Source organism: Malania oleifera, chromosome 6 (genome assembly GCF_029873635.1).
Source record: "Malania oleifera isolate guangnan ecotype guangnan chromosome 6, ASM2987363v1, whole genome shotgun sequence".
Classification (NCBI taxonomy): domain Eukaryota; kingdom Viridiplantae; phylum Streptophyta; class Magnoliopsida; order Santalales; family Ximeniaceae; genus Malania; species Malania oleifera.
In genome coordinates, this window is record NC_080422.1 from 79,522,016 (window position 1) to 79,544,979 (window position 22,964).

The window sequence follows — 22,964 nt, forward strand, 5'->3', positions numbered from 1 at the left end:
GTGTTCCAAATGATGATGAGATCAGAAGGACAATTTTGGAGGAAGCGCATCGTTCTTTGTATATGGTACATCCGGGTAGTACAAAGATGTATCGGGATTTGCGCGAGTCCTTCTGGTGGAGTTGTATGAAGAGGGATATTGTCCGGTTTGTAGAGCAGTGTCTGACGTGTCAGCAGGTGAAAGCTGAACATCAAAGGCCGACAGGGCCGTTGCAGCCTTTGCCTATTCCAGTATGGAAATAGGAGCATATTTCCATTGACTTTGTTACCGGTTTGCCACCAGCGCTTCACGGGCAGAATGCTATCTGGGTGATCATGGATAGATTGACGAAATCTGCTTATTTCAAGTCGATGAAAGTTAGCCATCCTTTAAGTAGGCTAGCAGAGTTGTATGTGCATGAGATAATGAGAATGCACAGAGTTCCAATGTCCATTGTTTCAGATCGAGATCCGAGGTTTACTTCTCGATTTTGGAAGAGCTTGCAGGAAGCACTGGGACAAAGCTTACTTTTAGTACAGCGTTCCACTCCCAGACTGATGGACAGTCAGAGAGGACGATACAGATTTTGGAGGACATGTTACGAGCTTGTGTATTGGACTTCGGTGGTAGTTGGATTTAGTTTTTGCCACTAGTGGAGTTCGCGTATAACAATAGCTTCCATGCTAGTATAGGGATGACACCATTCAAGGCTTTGTATGGTCGGAGGTGTCGATCTCCTTTGTATTGGGATGAGGTTGGTGAACGTTAGGTTTTAGGACCTGAACTAGTGCAGCAGGCGTCTGAGAAGGTAGGTTTGATCCGGAAGAGGATTAGATCGGCTCAGAGTCGGCAGAAGAGTTACGCGGATGTTCGCCATTGTGAGTTGGAGTTTGAGGTAGGGGGTAAAGTATTCCTTAGAATCGCTCCGATGAAGGGAGTGATGAGATTCGGAAGAAAGGGTAGTTGAGCCCGGGGTATATCGGACCATTCGAGGTCATTAAGCGAGTGGGTCCAGTAGCCTACAGAGTAGCGCTACCCCCAACACTCTCGAGGGTCCACGATGTATTTCATGTATCCATGCTGAGAAGGTACGTGTTGGATCCATCTCATGTTATCAGTTATGATGAGTTGGAAGTCGGGGATACTTTAGCGTATAAGGAGATACCTGTTCAGGTTCTGGACCGTAAAGTTCAGAAGCTTTGTACCAAGGAAATACCGTTGGTGAAGGTATTGTGGCGAAACCACGAGGTTGAGGAAGCTTCTTGTGAACTGGAAGCGAAAATACGCCGAAAGTATCCGTAGTTGTTCTGAGTAGTACTAGGATAGCACGGTGGTATAAGTATGTATGTATGTAACCCTCTGTTATCGTCTTGTATTTAGTGGTTAGTTTCTGGGAGGGTCCTGTGGTATTGTAAGCTCCCGAGACCGTGTATGTATGTAACCACGGTATTCCTTTACCATAAGTGAGGGAATGTATGTATGTATCGTAACGGGACTGCGTATAAATGACCGTCGTATTCTCTAGAGAATGTATGTATGTCTTGTAACGGGACTGCATATAAATGGTTGTCATATTCTCCAGAGTATGTATGTATGGATTGTGATGGGGCTATGCTGTAATGGCCACCAATTTCGCTCTATAGTGGTACGTATGTGTGATGGTATGTATGAGTATGTGAATGAGAGATGGCAAATTTCGAGGACGAAATTTTTGTAAGGAGGGGAGATTGTAAGAACCTGAACCGTGATATATGGGTAATTGTGTAAAAGAAGGGTAAGAAAATGGAATTTCACAGATTTCATCGATCAGGCCAAAATTCGTCGACGAAGGGTGAAGGTTTCTTGTCGACGAAATTCAGAAGCTCGTTGACGAGAAGATGCCGAGGGGTTCAGGAAAAAGTTGAAATATCTGGCTCGTCGACGAGGCTGCCGATTCGTCGATGAGGCTAGTGAAGAATTCATCGACGAGGACACAATTTGTCGACAAATCTACTCGGGTCAAAGGTCCTATAAAGGGATATTTTGTTTGCTTTGGGATTAAGTTTCCTAAACTCTCTCTCTCTCTCTCTCTCTCTCTCCTCTCTCTCTCTCTCTCCTCTCTCTCTCTCTCTCCCTCTCTCTCTCTCTCTCTCTCTCTCTCTCTAGAACTCTCCCTACACTCTCTCTCTCTAGTTTTGTTTGCCGATCGTTGCCCGGTTCGTAAATCCAACGATACTGCGAGGATCAGTGAAGGATTCTCTACGTTTCTAGCGAATCGGAATCTCGTTTCAGAGGATTTCGGGTTTCGGGCTAAAATTGAGGTAAGGCTCGATTTTCATTTTTCATTCGGTATATGTGTAGTAGTACGGATTGTAAGCATGTACTGTACTGTGGTTTGTAGGTTTTGGAGTCTCGGTTCATAGTTTTAAGGACTGTAGAGTTCATAGTTGGAATTCGGGTTAAGATAAGGGGATTCAGTTTATATCAGTTTATTTTTCGAAATCGAGATCGGTAAACTTGTAGGCTACGATCATATGTATGTTTTGACTACTTATTTGGGGAAATCTATTGGGTAAAAATACGGAATTTTCGGGTTATAGTTTTTTGCAAAAATTGGGGATTTCAGGTATCATCTCTATTTTGGTTGGAAAATTGTTGGTTGTGTTAAAACTGTATTATTGAGGTGACTGTAATCCATATTTGCATAAACTGTATAATTGAAATTGTAAATAATATAATTTGCCATAAACTAAATAAGTGTGGTATGTATGGTTGTATGTAATTGTTCCATATATTTGTAAAATAGCTATGTGGCGGCTTATTACCGTACACTGAAATGTATAGGAACGTGAGTTTCCAAAATGATTCCAGGGATTTATAAAACAGCCATGTATCGGTTAACTACCGTGGGCGAGAGTGGCCGGCTCTATATCCGGGGTGTGAAATATCACCAGTATGATTCAACTGGTCACCGAAAGGTGTGTTCTACACCGTATGTAGTAATATAATCACTATGGGCCTAGGTCGTCGCAGTGTAGTTGGGCACACGACAATGTAATCGTTGTGAGACTAGGTGACCTTATGTAGTTGCATATGTAGCAATGTAATCACTATTGGGCTTGGGTCGTCGCTTCATAGTTGTGTGTGTAGCAATGTAATCGTTGTGAGACTAGGTGACCTTGTGTAGTTGCGTGTGGAGCAATGTAATCACTATTGGGCCTGAGTTGTCGCATTGTAGTTGAGTGTGTAGCAATGTAATCAATGTGAGATTAGGTGACCTTGTGTAGTTGCGTATGGAACAATGTAATCACTATTGGGCCTTGATCGTCGCAGCGTAGTTGCGTATGTAGTAATGTAATCGCTGTGAGACGAGGTGACCTTGTGTAGTTGTGAACTAGTGTGATGACACTGACCGTATGTATGTATGTATGTATGTATGTATGTATGTTTTGGTATCGTATGAACTGGAATGGTTTTCTGAAAATACTGGAACTATATGGAATTGTATGAAACTGTACGAATTGTTTCAAACTGTATCGTATGTATAGTGTTATGAAGTATGTAAAATGACACTGGTATGCCACACACTGGTATAAACTGTTTTCTTCCTTACTGAGAGATGTCTCACCCCAAATATACGTACAATGTTTTTCAGGTCCTTCAAGTAGCAGTAAGTAACATCCTAGTGTCCGGAAGCAAATGGTGTCATAGCTACTGCTAGTACCTTTTAGGTATGAGTTTTTGTATCCAGGTTGTCAAAATAGTTTTGTAGACACCTGGGATATGTGTTGTAATTATGGGAATGTATGTCCTAGTTTGTATAGACTTTGGTATGATCTTGTTTATGTATAAAAGACCGTATTTCGCTGTGTATCTTATGAGTATGGATTCGTATGAGTATCTATATAGGGCAATCGTGTACCCCATGGGGTCGGACCCTCTTATTTGTATTGTATCATGTATGTTTAAATTGATACAGAGACAGATTATGTTACTTTAATTCACACCTGGGACCCACTTGCGGGTTCAGGGCGTGACACGTTAAGACCTCTGGGAACCCTATTTATATGGCATTTGTGATGTATTTGTATAGGATGGTTGTACATGGTTGATGTATTGTTCATGTCATTTGGACAAGAAGATAATGAATCATTTCCATTTACTCCTGTAAATGTAGGCATTGCCGAACCACATAATTACTTGTGTATTGTGTTTTTATTACTTTCATATATTTGTTGTGGTTGTAGATTGTTTCTATATATTCATCATTAAGTGCTTCGTGTGTTTGATCCTATATATATTCCATTGTGCAATTCGTTTTTCACAACACAAACATACCTACTTGGCAAAATGATCAAACTAAATAGGAAAATAGGCTTACTTGACCAAATGATGAAGTAAAAAAATGGTATAGATATTAAAAGCAAAAATCAACATCGGAAGAGAAATCCTGGTCAAAGAACCTAGGAGATAACCTTGGAAAAATGCCTTAAAGAGCAGGTCATTGCGGTCGTTAAGGCAAGTGATGGTTCCCTAGGAAATATCTGAGAAAAAAGGTCATCTTAACCATTAGGTTTGAGTTGGTAACTTTGATAGATACCCTTGATGAGTAGGTCTTCACAATGATTAAGATGAGAGAGTAATCTCAATGAATGCCCTTGAAAAAAGAAAAAAAAAAAAATGACCTTTGGGTCTACCTTGATTAAAGCACCTAAGAGCAACTTACTTTTGACTAGAGGGTTCAAGGATCACCTTGCCCCTAAAGACTAAGGTCTCACCTTAGTAAAGGGGACAAAAAGAGTTGGGGTTCACCTCGACTAGCCTTAAAGATCAAGGTCTCACCTTAATAAAAGAAGAAATGGGAAAACATATGAGGATTACTGCGGCCTTGATGATCAATATTTCACCTCAATGAAAGGAAAATAAAAAAAGAGTCTAGGATCACTCCATTGCCTTAACATTAAGAGCTAAGAGGAAGTCATTAATTAAAAAAAAATGACTTATATCAGTATATTAAATCCAGGCTCTGCCCTAGGAGTTAAAGTCAAGAACTCAATTCATAGAATCAATTATTTAATATATATATATATATATATATATATATATATATATATATATATATATATATATATACACACATTGATTGACAATTACCTCATCTTGGCATATAATTGACGACGAACGAAGTCTTTTTCATTTATACTCCCAAACTTGAAAATAATTTTGAAAGCTAAAGAGTGGGGAATATTTGATGAGGATAAAATATATATTTTATTTGGTAGCTAAAAGGTCAATAAAGATAACTAAAATCTAAAGACTATTTATTCATTGGGGGAAGGTGTCCATGATTTAGTGAGAGACCTTAATTAAATGGTCTTTTCATCTTTAGAAAGTGAGAAACTATATAGGGGATCTCCCCTCCACTTATCTTTGTATCTGTTTCCTCAATTCTAAGTATATTGAAAATGAATATCCCTCTTTATATGTGTGATATTAATAAAAGTAATACTAATTTGTTATATGTCTAATATTTAAAATACTAGCACAAAAACATGTGGAGGGACATTGAAGGGGAGATCCCCGGTATAATTTCTCCTAGGAGACCCTACATGTAAAAAGGAAGGAGATACCTTAGCTGGATATTCAAATATTTTTTTAATATGTTATTATTGCCAAATTGAAAGTTTCTTATCTCCTCTAACTTAGATATCAAAGTATTCCCTCGAAGTACACCCCGAATCCTCCAAGAATTGTACAAGCGGTATTCATGCTTTTGTAACAAATCATGTGCTTACAAGCGGTATTCATTGTACGAAACACATCGTACCAAAATTTCACAAGCGGTATTCATCATTTTTTAGAATTAGTTTTTTTTTTTTTTTCTCACTCATAATTCAAACAAATCATGTGCTTACACATCACTTCTAATTTTTTTTCTTATGATGTTTTTCTTGTGATGAATAGAACTTTCTTATTTTTTTAAAAAAAATTAATTTAAAAAATATTAAAATTAGCAACTAAAACTAATTAAACAAGCCTTTCGATTTTGTCTCGTTTTCTCCTGGGCAATGGAGAAACACGTGAAATTTTGAGTTTTGACCCCAACAACCCAATATTTTGAATTTGATGATTCAAAATTTTAGCTTCAAAATGATATAAAGGTTTGGGAAAGATTATGAAACTTCGACAATTGACCTCTGTTGTGCACTATGAGTATTAATTGACTTTTCTAATTAATTAAAATTAAAACAAAAATTTAAATCAAAAGTAAAAGTGTCTTGAAAAAAGCTTTCATGTATTCAAAATGATAATATGTTACACTGTTAGTGCAATAAAACTTTAGGTTGCCAAGAACATCAAGTAGTTGATGGAATGAAATACTTGAAATCATCTTTTTCTACTCTCCTATTAAAAAAAAAAAAAAGGATGCGCATCCTTTTACAATTGGATTGGTCAACAATAAGCGAATTGACCAATTCACAATTCGGACTACTGCCACACCATCACAACATTGCATGTACAAATTATGTTTTGACTGCATTAGTTAAGATTTTTTTATTTTTGTCAAAGTCTAATTTTGCAGGTCAACTAACTCAAGTGTCGGTCCGATTCTCAACTTAGTCAATTTAATTGCGTAGTTAGACCTAACTTCTAAGTACTAACTAAAATCTCCATATTTCAAAATAAGAAAGAATTTAATGCTTTTATTTTAAGATAGTGGTTAAGTCAAACTTGTGAAATAATAAATATACAGTTAGTACCACATTTCTTTACACACATTAATATATATGAACAAAAAGGAATCATTGGGGACCAATTATGGATGAAAGTAGGGCAGGTTGTTGCAGAATGTAATGGCATGATTTAAGTTGATTTGGGTTGGGGGGTGTCTTAGTTGCTCTTTAGTTATTGTGAGACAAGGCTCCCATGTTTTGTTTGGCAAATATATATGTGTTCTTTCAAGGGGCGCGGGACTAGTCATGTGGATCGTAAAACGGACACGTGGAAACCCGGTGCATAATCTAAAAAAAAAAAAAAAGATTATAATAACTTTTTAAGAAATATTTTAATAATTAAAGGTTAGAATTTTTATATTGAGAGTTACAATTTCATATCACAATAGGAGGTTTGAATGGACTATCAGAATGGAGTCATTTTCATTTTGTAACTTAGCTCCACCAACTAAAGGAAGATATCACAAACCAAAAAGTTTATTTGTTCTCCTATAGAATTCCAAATTAAAATTTGGCACATTTATATTAATTATTTGTATTTCAAATTGGGATAAAAGATAAGGGAGTGACGACTCAAATGGTGTGAACACTTGCAACGTAAGTCACATAATGCGCCAATGAGGAAGAGTGAGTAAGTTACTGTAGGGGGCAATAGAAAAGGGTAGGGATAGATCTAAATTAACTTGAAAATAGATACTAAGTAAAAATTTAATATTCCTGAATCTGTCAAAAGAAATGATCCATGATTAGCCGATCCTACCTAATGGAACTTAAGGTTTGGTTTTGTTGTTGTTGTACTTCAAATCTAGATAAAGAATATAGGATGGAAGATTAACTATCTGTTATTCTATAGTCCAGACCTAGTTTAGTAAGTCAAAATAATAATAATAATAATAATAATAATAATAATAAACAAATATTCACATTTCAAAGACAAATTCAAGACCTAGTCTTATTTTTAAAGTAAGACCCACATGCTAAATAAATTTGATTATTTCATATGTGAAAAAAATAATGTTGTGAGGTACATAGCACTAGAATTACACCATGGGTAAATATACCTACCCTAAAATAGAGTTACTAGATTGCTCTTGGTACTCAAATACATTTTTATTCTCATAATGAAAGGCATTCTCTCTCTCTCTCTCTCTCTCTCTCTCTCTCTCTCTATATATATATATATATATATATATATATATATATATATATATATATATATATATAGGCATTGAGGGTGTGCTCAGCTCAAATGAAGGGGTAGATGCCACTCAAAGGTGTATTGTATCTCCCAAAGAACAAATTGGACTTTTTTCCCTTTGATGCAAAAAGTTAATTTGGATGCTTGCTATGATGTGTGATCCTATTATAATTTGACTTTGGAGATTCCACATGTGGGCTCCTACATGTATGCCCCTTTCTCCAACATTGTTCATCCATATCATACACCTATGTCACATTATCATCATTCACTTAGCTTTTTTCCCTTGCTTGGCCCATTCCAAATCACTTTAGAGTTGACCATTAACTCACTTTGCATTTGCAGCTAGAAGAATAGGAGGATGCTTATCTAATGTCAATAATTACTGGTTTAAGGTTTATTTGAAACAGCTGTGGAGCAAACATGGCTTCATCCATAGAGTCTTTTTTAAGGTAATTTTTAATTTTTTTTCTCTTAATTGGGAAGTAAACTTTGATTAAAGTCAATTTTAAAGAGAGTTTAACAACCCAATTATCATAAAAGTGATTTTAACTAGCTTCAAGGTAAATCACTCCTTTTCAATTACCATGTTAACTTTGCAATGCTAAATCGTATTTAATTCAAAGTTATTTAATTTGGTGTGTTAATCTTGATCAATTTGAATGGAGAATTATTCTCCTCGGACTTGTACAAAAATCTTCCCATATAAAAAAAAAAAAAATCGAAGCAAGTCTTTAATACATTTCAAAAAAAAAAAAAAATTCTAAAACACACAAAAAGAAATGTAATCAAGGGTGAGCCAAATGGGTCTTTATTCAATTGCATTGAACCTTGTGAGGAAAATGTTATTTAACTATAATAATTGTTTATGCCTTTTACACATCAAGTAAGAACAGATTCTATCTATACTTATAGCATACGGACCGATGAAAATAAACAATTGTATCAAGTTCATAATAATTCTTATTAAGTGAATCTTAATTAAACTAAAATTGATTTATGTACTATGACGATGAAGCATTCTTCTGCTAAAAGTATATAAAAAACATTAAATATGATTACAGAAGTTAGGACTAACTTAACAAACTAAAACACAAGGTTTAGAAAAACTTTAAATTATCATACATACATACATACATACAAACTTATAATATAAAAGAAATCTTTACAACCTTGGTGGGGGCAAACTCCCCCTTTAGTCCCATGTGCCCTCCATTCTTATTTTATTTTTTTCCTAATTAAATAGGAAACATGGGTTAACGTTAGACTATAATGTGCTTCTATTCAATCTCCACTTATCAATTTAGATTCAAATTATTAAGAAACATCAACTCTATCTGCAGATGATTAGAAGCAAATTAGACATGATCTCTGGCCCCAAACAATCATTTCATGCAAGAGTAGAGAGCTCAAAAGGGAATATTGATCTGCAATGTGCCCTATAATTATTATGGATTTGCACATGGTTATGCTATTGTCAATAACTAACACATTAAAATTTTCCTTTGCACTAATCATAGGCCAAAAGAAAAGAGATGCCCATAAGGAGAAATGACGTGTGTTTGCAAGATTATTTGTCGCAAAATGACAATATTGCTAATAACTACTGCAATAGATAGATGACTAAATAGGAAAGCGTAGTTTTTAAAAGTAATAGTTGTCTTGTCTTTATTATAAAAAAAAATTTAAATAGTTATTTTTGTCTCATTTTTCTCTTGGTAAATATTGTCTAATCCTCGCTCATGATTGACTAGCATTATTCTTTAATTTTAGTCACTTTTTGTCAAATCTGTTCTCCCAATTTCCTCGTGTTTTATGCTATTTACGCGTTATAAACACAATAAAGCCTCGATCTTTTGTCTTCTGAAAATTTATATATATCAATTAATATGTGAATGTGGAATCAAATGCACTGATCCTTTTTTGTGATTTATATATATATATTGTACTTAATCTCAATTGTCTCATTTAGCCATGCAAACTAATATATTTAAGTATTTGCTAGATCTGAATGATCCCTGAATAGAGTTATGTTTGAACTAGTTCACTAAATAAGTGAACTTGTTGGACATTAGAGCTTCTAAAATATTTGATCTATATCCAAATGTTTCTTTTCTAATTTTATCACTTATGAAAATCAAAATGAAAAAAACAATTCAATACTTTGGTGATTAAAATTAAAATAATAAATTTTATTTTTGTACACTAATAAATTGTATTTGTATTTGTCATTATTGACTAAATATGTGGCAAGAAAATATTATTTATGTTAAATTTAAAATTTTAACACGTATTCAGATATTAGATATCAAACAAAATAATTCAGATTTTAAATGCAGTGACGGGTTCAAGTTCAATTCAAAACTAGTTCATAAAATCAACTTCAATGTTCACTCATACATTAAGATATTTCTCATGCAAAATTTCATATTATTTATTCAAAATAGTAAATTTGATAAGAAAAGAAAGATACTAACCTCTAGGTTTCATAGAAAGACATAAATATTCATTGATATTTCAAAATTTTCATCACATCTTCTTTCAAGTTTAGTAAAAAGACACAAAATTTTCTTAAAGGTTTCAAAAGTCTCACATATTTCCTTAAGATTTGATAAAAATACTCTATCATCATATTTGATATAAAAATACAAACCTAGATAGAGGTATAAAATTCTCAAAAATTAGTTGAGATTTTTCAAATGTATAAAATCTCTATTTTTGAAACGTTAAAGGTTTGTTTGGATTTAAGATTTTGTATAAAGAAAATAATGAAAAGAAAAATAAATTTTTATTATATTTCGGTCAACTTTTTCTGTACACGTGTTTCACTTGAATAGCTACAGAAAATATCTACCTTTTGCTTAAATATTCCTTTGCTTTAGAATGAAAATATAAAATAAATTTGTTTCAAAAATATATAATTTTAAATTTTTTTTAATTTAAATTTGTATGAATTTATACATGCATATTACAAAATTAACTTAACCCTTATTTAAATTTACACAAATTTGTAGAACTCAAAATATATATGGTTTTGGAGGATGGAAAATAAATTGAAAATTTGGATAAAACTAACACAACCAAAGTGATTTATTTAAGACCCCCACACCAAACTACTTACATACATTAACATCTAACACGATAATAATAAAAATGAACTAGAGAATCAAACCATTTGCAATGGCATGATTAGTTTTCACATTAGTTGTCTCGTACACCGGCAGCTCCTCTCTGTACCTTCCGATCCCAATCAGACAATCCAGCTCGAACAGATCGGAGCTCGTACAGCTCTCACCATCATCATCATCCTCATCTTCATCTTCAAATCTAAATTCTCCCACCTTCTTCGTCTGATAACCTCTCAGAAGGTCTCTGTTCTGTGCTCTGTTCTTGACGTCCCTGTTTCCTGCAATTCCTGCCGCCGGCGTCGGAGTCGGCGTCAAGCTCGGGTCGCCGTCGTAGAGGCTCTTCTGGCCGCACGGACGACAGTCCTCGCCGACGATCACGCTGACGGGGTAGAATCGCACGCACCTCTTCGCGCCGTCGCTCAGTTTGGTGCTTCTCGGAGGAGGGGTTTTGCTCAAACATGATCTCGAGAATGAAGAAACCGAGGAACATGTTGAGGGCTCTGCAGACTTCGATTTCAATCGAAAACCCATTTCCTCCGATGGGTCAATCGAGCACGGCTTCGCCTTCTTCGCATTGTTCGAAAACAAATTATTGAGAAAGCTGGCGATTCGTCCGCCAGGGGAAATCGGGTGCTTCGATCTCTTCAAGTCGCCGTACATTTGCAGGGCTCTCGATTTCGTCCTCGTGAATCGACCCTCGTGCTTCGGCTTCTGCTGCGGAGTGAACATAGACGATTTCGATTTCTGGTCCGAGAGGATTGGCTTCTCCGACCTCTCAATTCTGATGGGTTTCGGTCTGTGCAGACTAATCCCAGATGACTTCGGTTTCTGATTTCGAACATGGGACTCTGTTTCCGACGAGGAGAAAACGCCTCCATTACAGCTGGAATCCGACGACGAAGAAGCCGAATTGGAGAGACTAGAGCCGCTGCCACTGCGATGGTTGCGAACCCACTTCTCCGCCGCAACGGGTCGCCGGGAATTCGCCTTTAATTCTTCCGGCGCCTCAAAGAACCCGTCGAGGCTCTGTTTGCGCCTTTCGCCGGAGGGAACGGGGTGCTTGTCGCCGGCGGCTGAATCGTCGATGGAGCGGTAAATGGAATCAAGGAGAGAGGACGAGAAAGAAGGTGTTTTCCTGGATTTGGGAATTGCGAACTCTCTGGGAGACCTTTCCCAAGAATCCATGGCGTCTCTGTTATGGAGCTTGAAGCAGAGGAAGGAGGGGTTGTGTTATATAGAGGAACAGGGGAAGTTGGGTTTGGTTAGTTTATTTAATTTGAAGGCTGGTGTCTGCAATGTTGTGTTTAGTGTATGCTTCGAGAATGCGAAAAGCTGCAGGAACACATTAATGGAAGGAGAGAGGGGATCATGTGTGTGTGTGTGTGAGAGAGAGAGAGAGAGAGAGACAGAGAGAGACAGAGAGACGGAGAGAGGATTTTAGCGAAGGAGGAGGAGAGCAGTTGTCATGGAGTCTATTAGAGAATTTAGAGTGAGGAGACAGGAACATGGAGGAGACAACAGCGTCATAGATGCTTTGGTTGCAGAGAGAGAGAGAGAGAGAGAGAGAGAGGAATTAGTATGCAGCTTGGGGTTGGATGTGTGTGGAAAAAACTGGGGAAGGAGAGAGAGAAAGTGGTGGGGTGGGGGAGTTTTCTGTTTGATGAGAAAGAAAAAGTGGGAAAAGTTGAATGGGCCTGCCGCGCGTGCGGGAAATCCAAGGTGGAGCCCAGACAGGTTGGCAAATTTTTAATTTAATTTGACTGCTGGTGAGTCGGTAAAGTTTCCTGGTTTTACCCTCCTTCATGATTATATATATTTTTATTTTTTATTTATTTTTTCTTGCTTTCCAATTATTAAGGTACATGAAACAATAATAGATTAATTTTAATTATTTATGTTTTTTTTTTTTTGTAGATTATTGATTTGTCATTTCACCACAAAAATAGATTGATTTTTTGTTTTGGAATAAAATGGTACATAAATATATTAATTTTAATTATTTATGTTCTTTTTTAGGACATTGATAAGATTAGAGAATCACATCAATCCTAAATGTCTTGAGAGTCTCTTACATTCTCTTTTTTTTTTTTTTCTTGCTAAGGTCACCTAAGTGGGAGAGCATGTTAATGTTTGGTTGTTGACAATTTAATGTAGTATATTAGTAATATTAAAAGTAAACTATTGTTAGATGAGAGATAATGTTATACAATTTCATCAATAATTCATTTATTATATGTTTGGAGAGGCTTGTATTGTATTTAAATTAAATATAATATAAAATTATTTTAAATTTATCCAAATTTCTCAAAATTTAAATCCAAGGTTTAAAATTCATACGCCCATATGCAGCGTTAATTAATTTTTTTCTAAAAAAAAAAAATATGTTGAGTGGTTACACATTTATAAAGTGGTCCACTTGAAATTTTGCAAATAATTAGAAAGTTTTGCCATCTAAAGATTCTCCCTCTTGATTTATATGCACGAAACTTTCTTGAATTATGAAAAGTTTGGTTGCTTGGGGTAAAAATTTTCATAAAATAATAATGTAATCTTATTATTTAGTTGACCTTAAGAAGTGATTCGTTATTTTTACTCAATTTTGATCTTAAATATCATTCCCTTATTTAATGAGATTAAATTTGTCATATTCATTAAGAATATAATAAAAGAAATAATTGTACTAATTTTTAAAACTCAGTTAGGAGATATTAATGTCAAACAATGGGTTGCCACTCACAAATCTTATGAATCATCACATCTATGATTTGAAAAGCGAGAAGAGGGTCTTAAAAGGTCTTGGTGCCTGGTTATATTTAATGTGCTTGCACTACAAACTTATATATGGGTGTGAATCTTCTAGTCATGGTTAGGGATTGGTTTCACCATGTTTTGGTTTGGACCTAATTCACTATTCATGTAGCCTACACACGACTTATGTGGATAGAGCATATTTGCTCTCCACGTGACGTGTACATTATCAACTTGGTCAGAGCATGTATGCTTTCCATGTGAGCTGCACATGAGCAACCTGCCCATAATAGGTTTGCTCTCTACATGACCTACGCACAACCAACTTGCTCAAAATAGGTCTACTCTCCTTGTGATGACTTTCACATAGCTGACTTGCTTATAGTAGGTCTGCTCTTCATGTGAAGACTTGCACGCGACCGGCTTGGCTAGAGCAGGTTTGTTCTTCATGTGATCTACACGTGACTAACTTGACCTAAGTAGGTTTGATCTTTACTTAATTTGCATCGACCGACCTACCAAAACATATTTGTTATCTCTGTGACTTGCACGTGGATGACCTGCCTAGAACAAGTCTCCCCTCCACATGAGTTGCACGTGGTTGACCTGCTCATAGAAAGTTTGCCTTTTGAAACCTTAAACTTGTATTATGGAAACTCCAAATTTTAACTCATTTGCCTTAATAAAATTTTAATTTTTTTTATATCTAAAAGCATTGGTTGGTGTGTAAACATGACAAACATAATATAAATAATTAAAAAAACAATATGACTCCTTTCCAAAAAAAAAAAAGACAAAAGAAGTGACTCAATAAGGTCATCTTATATCTCACATTAAAGGAACAAATATATCCTTAAATTGTTGGCATATGAATAGGGTTAGTAAAACAGGTCAAGACCCAAAGGGCGACCCATTATTTGTATATTCAGCTCGAGTTTGGATTTAAGAGAAGGTAACTCATTTATAAATGAGTCATCGGAACTCAACTCGTTTAATAAACGAGTTAGACGAGTTTGGATTTGATACTCGTTGGGTCATCCGTTTACATTAAAAATAATATTTTTTATAATTTTTATTTTTGCTTTTGGGTTTTTAGATAAATGATATTTTCTAGTTACAAGTTATGTAACTAAACTTATTGAAAATTTGAAGAGAAAAAAATGATCCACAACATAAGCAATAGACTACATTTATATTGGCATTGTTTTTCAAATTTTAAATTCCTATTTTTCAAAAAAAATTAAAGGGATATACTATTTTTAAAATTTTAAGTTATTTATTAATATATTAATAAATAATAAATGATTAAACGAGTGCCGTTCTTTATAAAAAAAAAATCAAATACATACGAAGGATTAAATTGGGAGGTGATTCAAACAGTTAGGAGGTCCAGAGGCAGACAAGGGTCCAAACCCAAGCAGGAGCAATTTCTATTGTCACACAAAAGTAGAAGGGAGTACTATATAAGTCACAATCAATCAGAACAAAAAACGAAATGAAGTGACACTCCTCCATTCATTCATTTTCACACATCATTTCACACCCATCTTTCTCTTTCCTACAAAATCTACAATTATTCTCTCTCTCTCTCTCTCTCTCTGGCTTTTTTAATCCAACAGAAAATAATTTATCTCCTTTTGCCTTTCTCTTTTAGGATATTGTTATAATTAATATAAACAAATTTAATTTTTCAATTTTTGTTATGCCTAAATTACTATGGTGGGCAGGGATAGCAAAACGGGTCAAATCCCGACAGATGACTTGTGATCCGTCTGTTTAAATCGAATTTGAATTTAATACAAATTAACTCGTTTATAAACGAATCAACTCGAATCTGAGTCATTTATTAAATGGGTTAGATGTGTAACAACCCCAAATATATATATATATATATATATATATATATACACACACACACACACACACATACGATTAAAGTATAATAATAATAATAATAATCATTAAGTTAATATCAATACAGAGGTGATTTTCTGAAGGATCTTTGATTCCATGTTTAATGACTAAGAAAGACCTTGTTTTAATGAGTAACTTATAGACCATTGTGACTCAGTCACTCCCTAAAGGTTAGCTTGGTTAAAATGAAATTTCATAAGATAAATAGAGTAGACATTGTTTGTACACGTAAATAAGTACATATACATGAAATAATGTTTTTGACCGACATAATTTGTAGAAATAATAATAATAATAATAATAATATAAGTATCATATGCAGAGTCTACATGACTGTGTGGAGCCCACATAAGTCATGAAGTCGTGTGGGGTCCACATAAGTTCTGAAGTTGTGTAGGACCCATAAGATTGTGTGAGGACTATTGGAGTTATATAGGACTTACTTGGGTCTCGAAGTTGTGTGGGACCCACATGAGTTTTCGAAATTTGAGCTTAATTCTTTTTCATAAAAAAAAAACTAAAATATAGCTTAAAAATAACAAAAAAGATAATAATAATGATTTCAAAAAATTAATTAAGTAAATTAATTAAAAATTAATTAAATGGGAGTATCGGCAATCACTCCCATTTTCCCCATCTGTACCCCCATCCCCATCCCATACCTCCCATCCCAAGCTCATCTCATGCCCATCCTATGCCTATTCTTTGCCTATTCTTTTATTTTAAAAAAATTATAATTTCACTACTCTCCCCATACTTTTACAAATTCCATTTTCTTCCCCAAAATTTTTCTATAAATAGGAAGCTCTCAACCTTCATTTTTCACAAAAATTTTCTAAAAGAAGAGAAGCATTAGTGAGTGAAAGAATTAGTGGTGGAGAGAGAATTTTTGTTATAATTAAAATTCTCAATCACCCACTCTTTATGATTTCATTTTTTAGAGATATTCGTTGTAATCGTATCACAAAGTTAAGTAAGAAGTAAGTAAATTTGATTATGTTAGATTTTTATTTAAAATTTATACTCGAGTTTATTTGTAAATAAATTTTGATTATGTTAGTTATTTTCATAAAATTCTCTCGAGTTTATTTTTACGCATATTTAATTATACCAGTTTTATCTTTAATATACTTGTGTTTAATTTTGAGTTAAAAAATGTTTTAAACCCCTCAGGTATTTTACAACATTAATTTTTTTTAACGCCCCGAATCCGCAAAGTGGGGCCCAGAGGTCATGTGTTACATTCACCTGTTACTGATACCATACTCCACAATCATGTAGCGAAATTAAAAAATACAACCTCAAATTTAAATACCAGAGTCTACTTATATACATATTTGTACCTCATAAACAATTGCTAATAATTATTTATTACATACAAGTACTTAAAAGCATAAAATATACATAAGTTGTTTATACAAACTTTCCAAAATTACCCAAAACGCTACCCTGCCAGAGCCCTAAACTCGATCTTCCCATGGACTTGAAAACATGATTATCCACTAGGGTAAGACACATCTCAGTAAAGAAGAACTAATCATAATAGTGTATGGCAGAGTGTTTAAATATTACAAAAAATACATATTTATCCTTTTACCATTCACCATCAACCGCAGCTAAGAAACACATCATTAATATCAACATTAATCTCTGATTTTTTACTCACATCTAAAATGCATAAAGATTGGCTTCTTATTTCATACTCACATTCATAATTATTTTTAATGATAATAATAATACTTGAGAATAAGGAAGATTACCCGCCCATACAAGTGGCTTCCATCTACTCTAATACCAGTATCAGGGTATTCACCTTACTCAATAAGCCCTCAGGCTATGTATATAGACAAAGTCTCCAAGAATAAGGCAGTTTATCCGCCCATATAAGTAACTTCCCTCTGCTCTGACATCAAACTGAAAATATAAGGGCACTCCTCTTTCTCAGCAAGCTCTTGGCAGAAAGTTTTACCTTGCCATATATATATACATATAATTAAATTATTATATCATTCATCTTATCAAATCACATTTCACATAAAACATACTATCTACACAACACTCTCATTCATACAAAACACACAGTCCACACAGGACTATCAACATCACATGGTCCACACAGAATTATCATAATCACATGGTCAACACAGGACTGGTCCACATAGGACAAATATCAATACATGCTCCGCACAGGACTGGGCCACATAGGACTAACTTCACACAGAAATATATCGTGACCCACATAGGCACCACTAACCACCAATACCAAGCTCCATGACTTACCCGTAGTATATCAGTAGAACAACCTCCTTAGAGCTGCCAATGCTCTACCCAAATATATAATGACAATATACAAACTCCTCAGGTCTGCCAATGTTATGTTGTGATACACACGAATAACCACAGAAAATAATCCATATGCATACATCGCAATGTTTTTCACACAATAATGTCAACAACAGTATTTACAATCAATCAGAATTTATCACACATCAGTATTTATAACATACTAGTATCCATCACCAACCAGTGATCACAATCTAACATTATATTCTATCGTTTTATACCCACAATAGCCATTTAAAATTATAAAAGTTATATTCCTGCCACATAATTTCCTTTCCATGTACACACACACACACACACACACACACACACACACATATATATATATATATATATATATATATATATATATATTTCATCAAAGGTCAATATTTTTTTCCCAAATGATCAACTTGTTCAAATACATCATACCTAAATATATATATATATATATATATATATATATATATACATATTTTATATTCCCAAATTAACCAATTTTAAACTTTAATAAAAACCATACTATAATTAATTTCCCTTACCTAGTTTTCCTAGATTATGCCTGCAGAAACCCCAATACGTCTGCGGCACTTACCTGAACCCTAATTCAAAACCCGAGTTTATCAACACAAATTTCAATAAAATGCTATTTTATCATTTCATAGGCCCTTTATACTCCATTTTATTAATGAAACTTAAAAATACCCTACTTATCCAGGTTTTGGAGTGGTTCCCAAGTACTCCAAACTGAAAATCTGCTCCGTCTAAATTGTAGAGAATCTCCCCAGGATCATAATGGTAGCTTCTGATCGTAAAAACGGGGAGAAATGGGGCCAAAATCATAGAGAGAAGATAGAAGGACCGAATTTTAGAGAGAGAAAAGAGAGAAAAGTAAATTCTCTCACTGAAACCCATCTTTGGCATATTTATAGGTGACTTGCCACGTGGCCTCATCGACAAAACACGTGGACTCGTCAACAAGCCCAAAAAGACCATTCGTCGACGAAGCTGAGAGTTTGTGCTTCGTCAACGAGATTCAGAAGATCTAAAACCTCTCTCCGTATATCTTCATCAACGAAACACACATACTCATCGACGAGACTTAGAAGATCACTCGTCAACGAGAAAATTAAGTTCATCGACGAGTGCCTGTTTGTTACCCTTTTTAAATTGCTTTTCCCTTTCTTCTAGTTTCCCTATTCCATTTATTATCTTCCTTATTATTTTAATAGTTAAATTTTTTTGGGTCGTTACATTCTCCCCTCCTTAAAAGAATTTCATTCTTGAAATTCGTTAATTTCATATTTTCACAATCTTAGAAACTAGCTAACACATTCATACATTTTAATTAATTCAAATATATGTAGCATCAATTCACTTAAAGTCAAACAAGACTATTACTTATGCAAACGTAAACATATTACATGCACCTTTAGCATTGTCCCCCTCAGCCGTACCAAGCATGTAAACATGCGCCGGGGTGCCGCTGCCTTGAGGTACCGGGTTGTTCCTCTTATTCTGATTAGGAGCAGGTGCATTGCCTTGTGGAGCACGACAATCACGAGCTATGTGGCCAGATTTGCCACAGTTATAGCACACGGTATTCCCACCCCGGCATTCTCTCCAATGCCCTCGATTACATCTAGCACAAAGGGGGTGGAATGCATTCTCTTGGTAATCTCGATCAGCTATATCCAACCTCTAACCCTCAGCATCACGATCTCCCCTCCAAGAATCATGTTGAACATCAATATGTGAGTTGGAAGATATGGATCTCTTCTTCTATTTCGTCTCTGCCTCACACTCCTGTATACTAAACTCAACTGCCATGACTCTGTCCACCAGCTCAGAGAAACTTTGTGTCATCAATGCCACAATTTGAGCGTGTATCCCCGACCTCAATCCTTTCTTAAACATTCGGGATTTCAGCGGTTCATTTGGAACCATGTGTGGAGCAAAACGTGATAATTCCACAAATTTGGCCGCATATTGTTGTACCGTCATGGACCCCTGTGTCAAATGTAAAACTCTTACGCTTTCGCCACTCGGATGGCAACTGAGAAGTATCTATCAAAGAAAACCTCCCTAAAACAGCTCCAGGTAATAGATGTATACCCTGGCCGCTGCTCCTCCACCAGTTTCGCCGACCTCTACCTTTTGCTCCTCAGTACAGTACAGAACAATCAGGAGTTCCTCCATCTCTTGAATCCAGTCCTCAGCTATGACCGAATTTGCACCTCCTTCAAAAGCCAACAGATTTGTTCGGGTGAACTACTGAAAAGTGCAGCCCCCAACTGCCAGTGGCTGACCCTGCTCTCTCCGAGCTTCCTTCCTAACATGACTTACGACTAACAGAAACATGACTTACGGTTAACAGAAACATGACTTACGGCTAACAAAAACATGACTTACGGCTAACAGGCCTAAGGGTGGTTTTTATAGTATATGTATATACATATTTAATTACGTGTATAGAGTTGTTGATGATTTGAAGGAAAAATATATGTTTATGTGAATATGACCATTTTTGTACCTAAATGATGATCTAAAGGAAACGTGTAAGGAAAATCATATATGTATATAATTAAATATTATAGTTATAGTTTTAAAATTAAAAGTTAAAATTAACAATTACAGTATATGGTTATAAAATTTTACTGTTGCAGTTGATGATAAAAGTTTTATGTAAAATTTTTTAAATTCAATGTTATTTTAAAAGCAGTTTTGAAGTTATAGTATTAAATATTATTTTACGAAAGTATAATATTATGAAAGCTCATTTTGGTTACACACTAATGATAATCTTATTTACTTACTGAGCGTCGTCTCACCCCAATCGTTATTTTATATTTCAGATAATTTTGAAGAGTATACCAGAAATCTGGCATAGCAAGTGCATGAGCGGGAGTAGAAATAGTATAGTAGAATAAAAATTTAACATAATACAATTTAGAATATGTTTGCATATTTTAGAATTTTAGAATTTTAGAAATTCTCATTTTAATAGTTGAGACATTTATTTATAATAAAGCTAATTAGTGCTCTAGTAATAAAAATAATTTAAATTTACGTGCGTCCGCTGAAAAATTTATATGTAGGAACCCACTCGAGTTTACAATTAGTATCAAAGTATAGGATATAAGCCTTGCATACTCTAACATACAGATTTTACTAGAACTTAGGCATAAAACAAGATTTGGGTAGGATTGGGTAGTTTAGGATATTTCTTTTAGTCTGTTATATTATTATTGTAACACCTTGGCCCTAAATACGGCCCTAGAGTGCTACTATACATACATATCATGTACAAATCCTGATAACATACATAACTACCCACACTAAATAGGGATAGACGGGTATTTCATAATGATTTGTACTCACATATTTTCTGGAAAACATAAACATTCATATGGATCCTAATAGACATACCAGAGAATCTAAATGTTCCTTACATGTATTCAACCGTACTTAAAACATAAATTGTATTACATTCCCAAAACCCAACTAGGCTAACAACCCAGTATTCATACAAAAACTTACGCTAACTAACAAGACCCTATGCTACACAGCCTCTCTAGATGACTAGGACCGATGTCCTGTAACTCCCGAAAAAAAGGTTGTAAGATTGGGGTGAGACACTTCTCAGTAAGGAGGAAGATATTACATCAGTGTGTGACTGTACAGTTATATTCTTATTTGAAAACAATTACATAGATTGCACATTCTCCATACCGTAATGTATACATAGTACATATATAAATTCCTAATAATATATATAACCTAGCATCATTACAAGTGAGAGTTCTCGAGGTTAGGGTAGGGTACAGACCCATACACTGTACGATCCCTTTGCCCGGTACTCAAACCTGTGACTCTACCCATTAAAGCCTTTAAATCATGTATATGCATATTTAGAACACCGTCTAGCTCAAAACTATCATAACTATGCCAATAACTCCCCGTGGCAGGGGTTGTGCACTAAGAAAAACACTGATCGAGCCCTGTACGTACAGGCATCATCAAGCATCCTATCATACTGTAGTCCAACTTGGCCATCAACACCCTGATCCCTTTGGACCAGTGGCCCTTCTTACCAAGCCTACTACTAGGTACCCACACCGAACAATAACTACGTGTGGTTGCACTATACCTCTGTTTTGGCAACATTACAAAGCCTATATAATATAAGCTTTTTAAGGCTTCATATACTATTGAGACAAGCTACGGTCTTAATATCATATATACAATTTATATTAAAACATAATAACCTGTGAAATTCCAGTATTTTCACAATCTCATTCACGCATATATTCATTCAAACTGTGGTAAAATCTGGCTCATAACCTCTTGATTTTACCTTTTTCTCGTATTTGGTATAGTATCTAACTGACACCTGTTTTTTGCATTTTCTGATAATCACTTGGAACCTTAGTCCCCATAGTTCGTATATATACATCTCAAATCAGTATAGATTAAATTCATATCGTATGTCACATTTATTTAGTCAAGTATACATTTCATATAAGCTAGTTCGTAAAATATCATTTCTGCTACTATTTTAGAGTTTCAAGCATCTCCTACTTTAGGTTTAGTGCAAATAAAGTAGTTTAAGAAATTTGGAGATCATATGCCAAAAACCTCATTTTTTCCAAAACCATAAAATTGTGAAAACCGTAAGAATCGGCATTTATACCTGGTAAAACTTTGCAAATAAGCAGTCAATAAGTACATATAAATATAAGCTACATATCCTATGGTTTCTTTTTCTAAAAATACTGATGTAAACAAATCCCCTTACCTTTTTCCCGAAAACTGAAACACGAGCTTATTGATCCAAAACTACGACACGGAATCCTCAAAACCTAAAAACCGCAGAACAATACTTCAGTATAATTCTATTTACTACAGATCTACCAAATTGAAAATGAATTCAGATCTTTACCTTGATTTTAGGGAAAATCC

The 22,964-nt window shown here is 34.8% G+C and overlaps 1 protein-coding gene across 1 annotated transcript; it reads right to left on the bottom strand.

Annotated features, from left to right (window-relative positions):
- Positions 1-10,956: 10,956 nt before the first annotated feature.
- Positions 10,957-12,632, bottom strand: LOC131157639 (protein BIG GRAIN 1-like A). The gene has a single exon (XM_058111941.1). It carries the CDS (start codon positions 12,201-12,203, stop codon positions 11,049-11,051), a length of 1,155 nt encoding a protein of 384 aa, XP_057967924.1. The 5' UTR covers positions 12,204-12,632; the 3' UTR covers positions 10,957-11,048.
- Between the last annotated feature and the right edge of the window lie 10,332 nt (positions 12,633-22,964).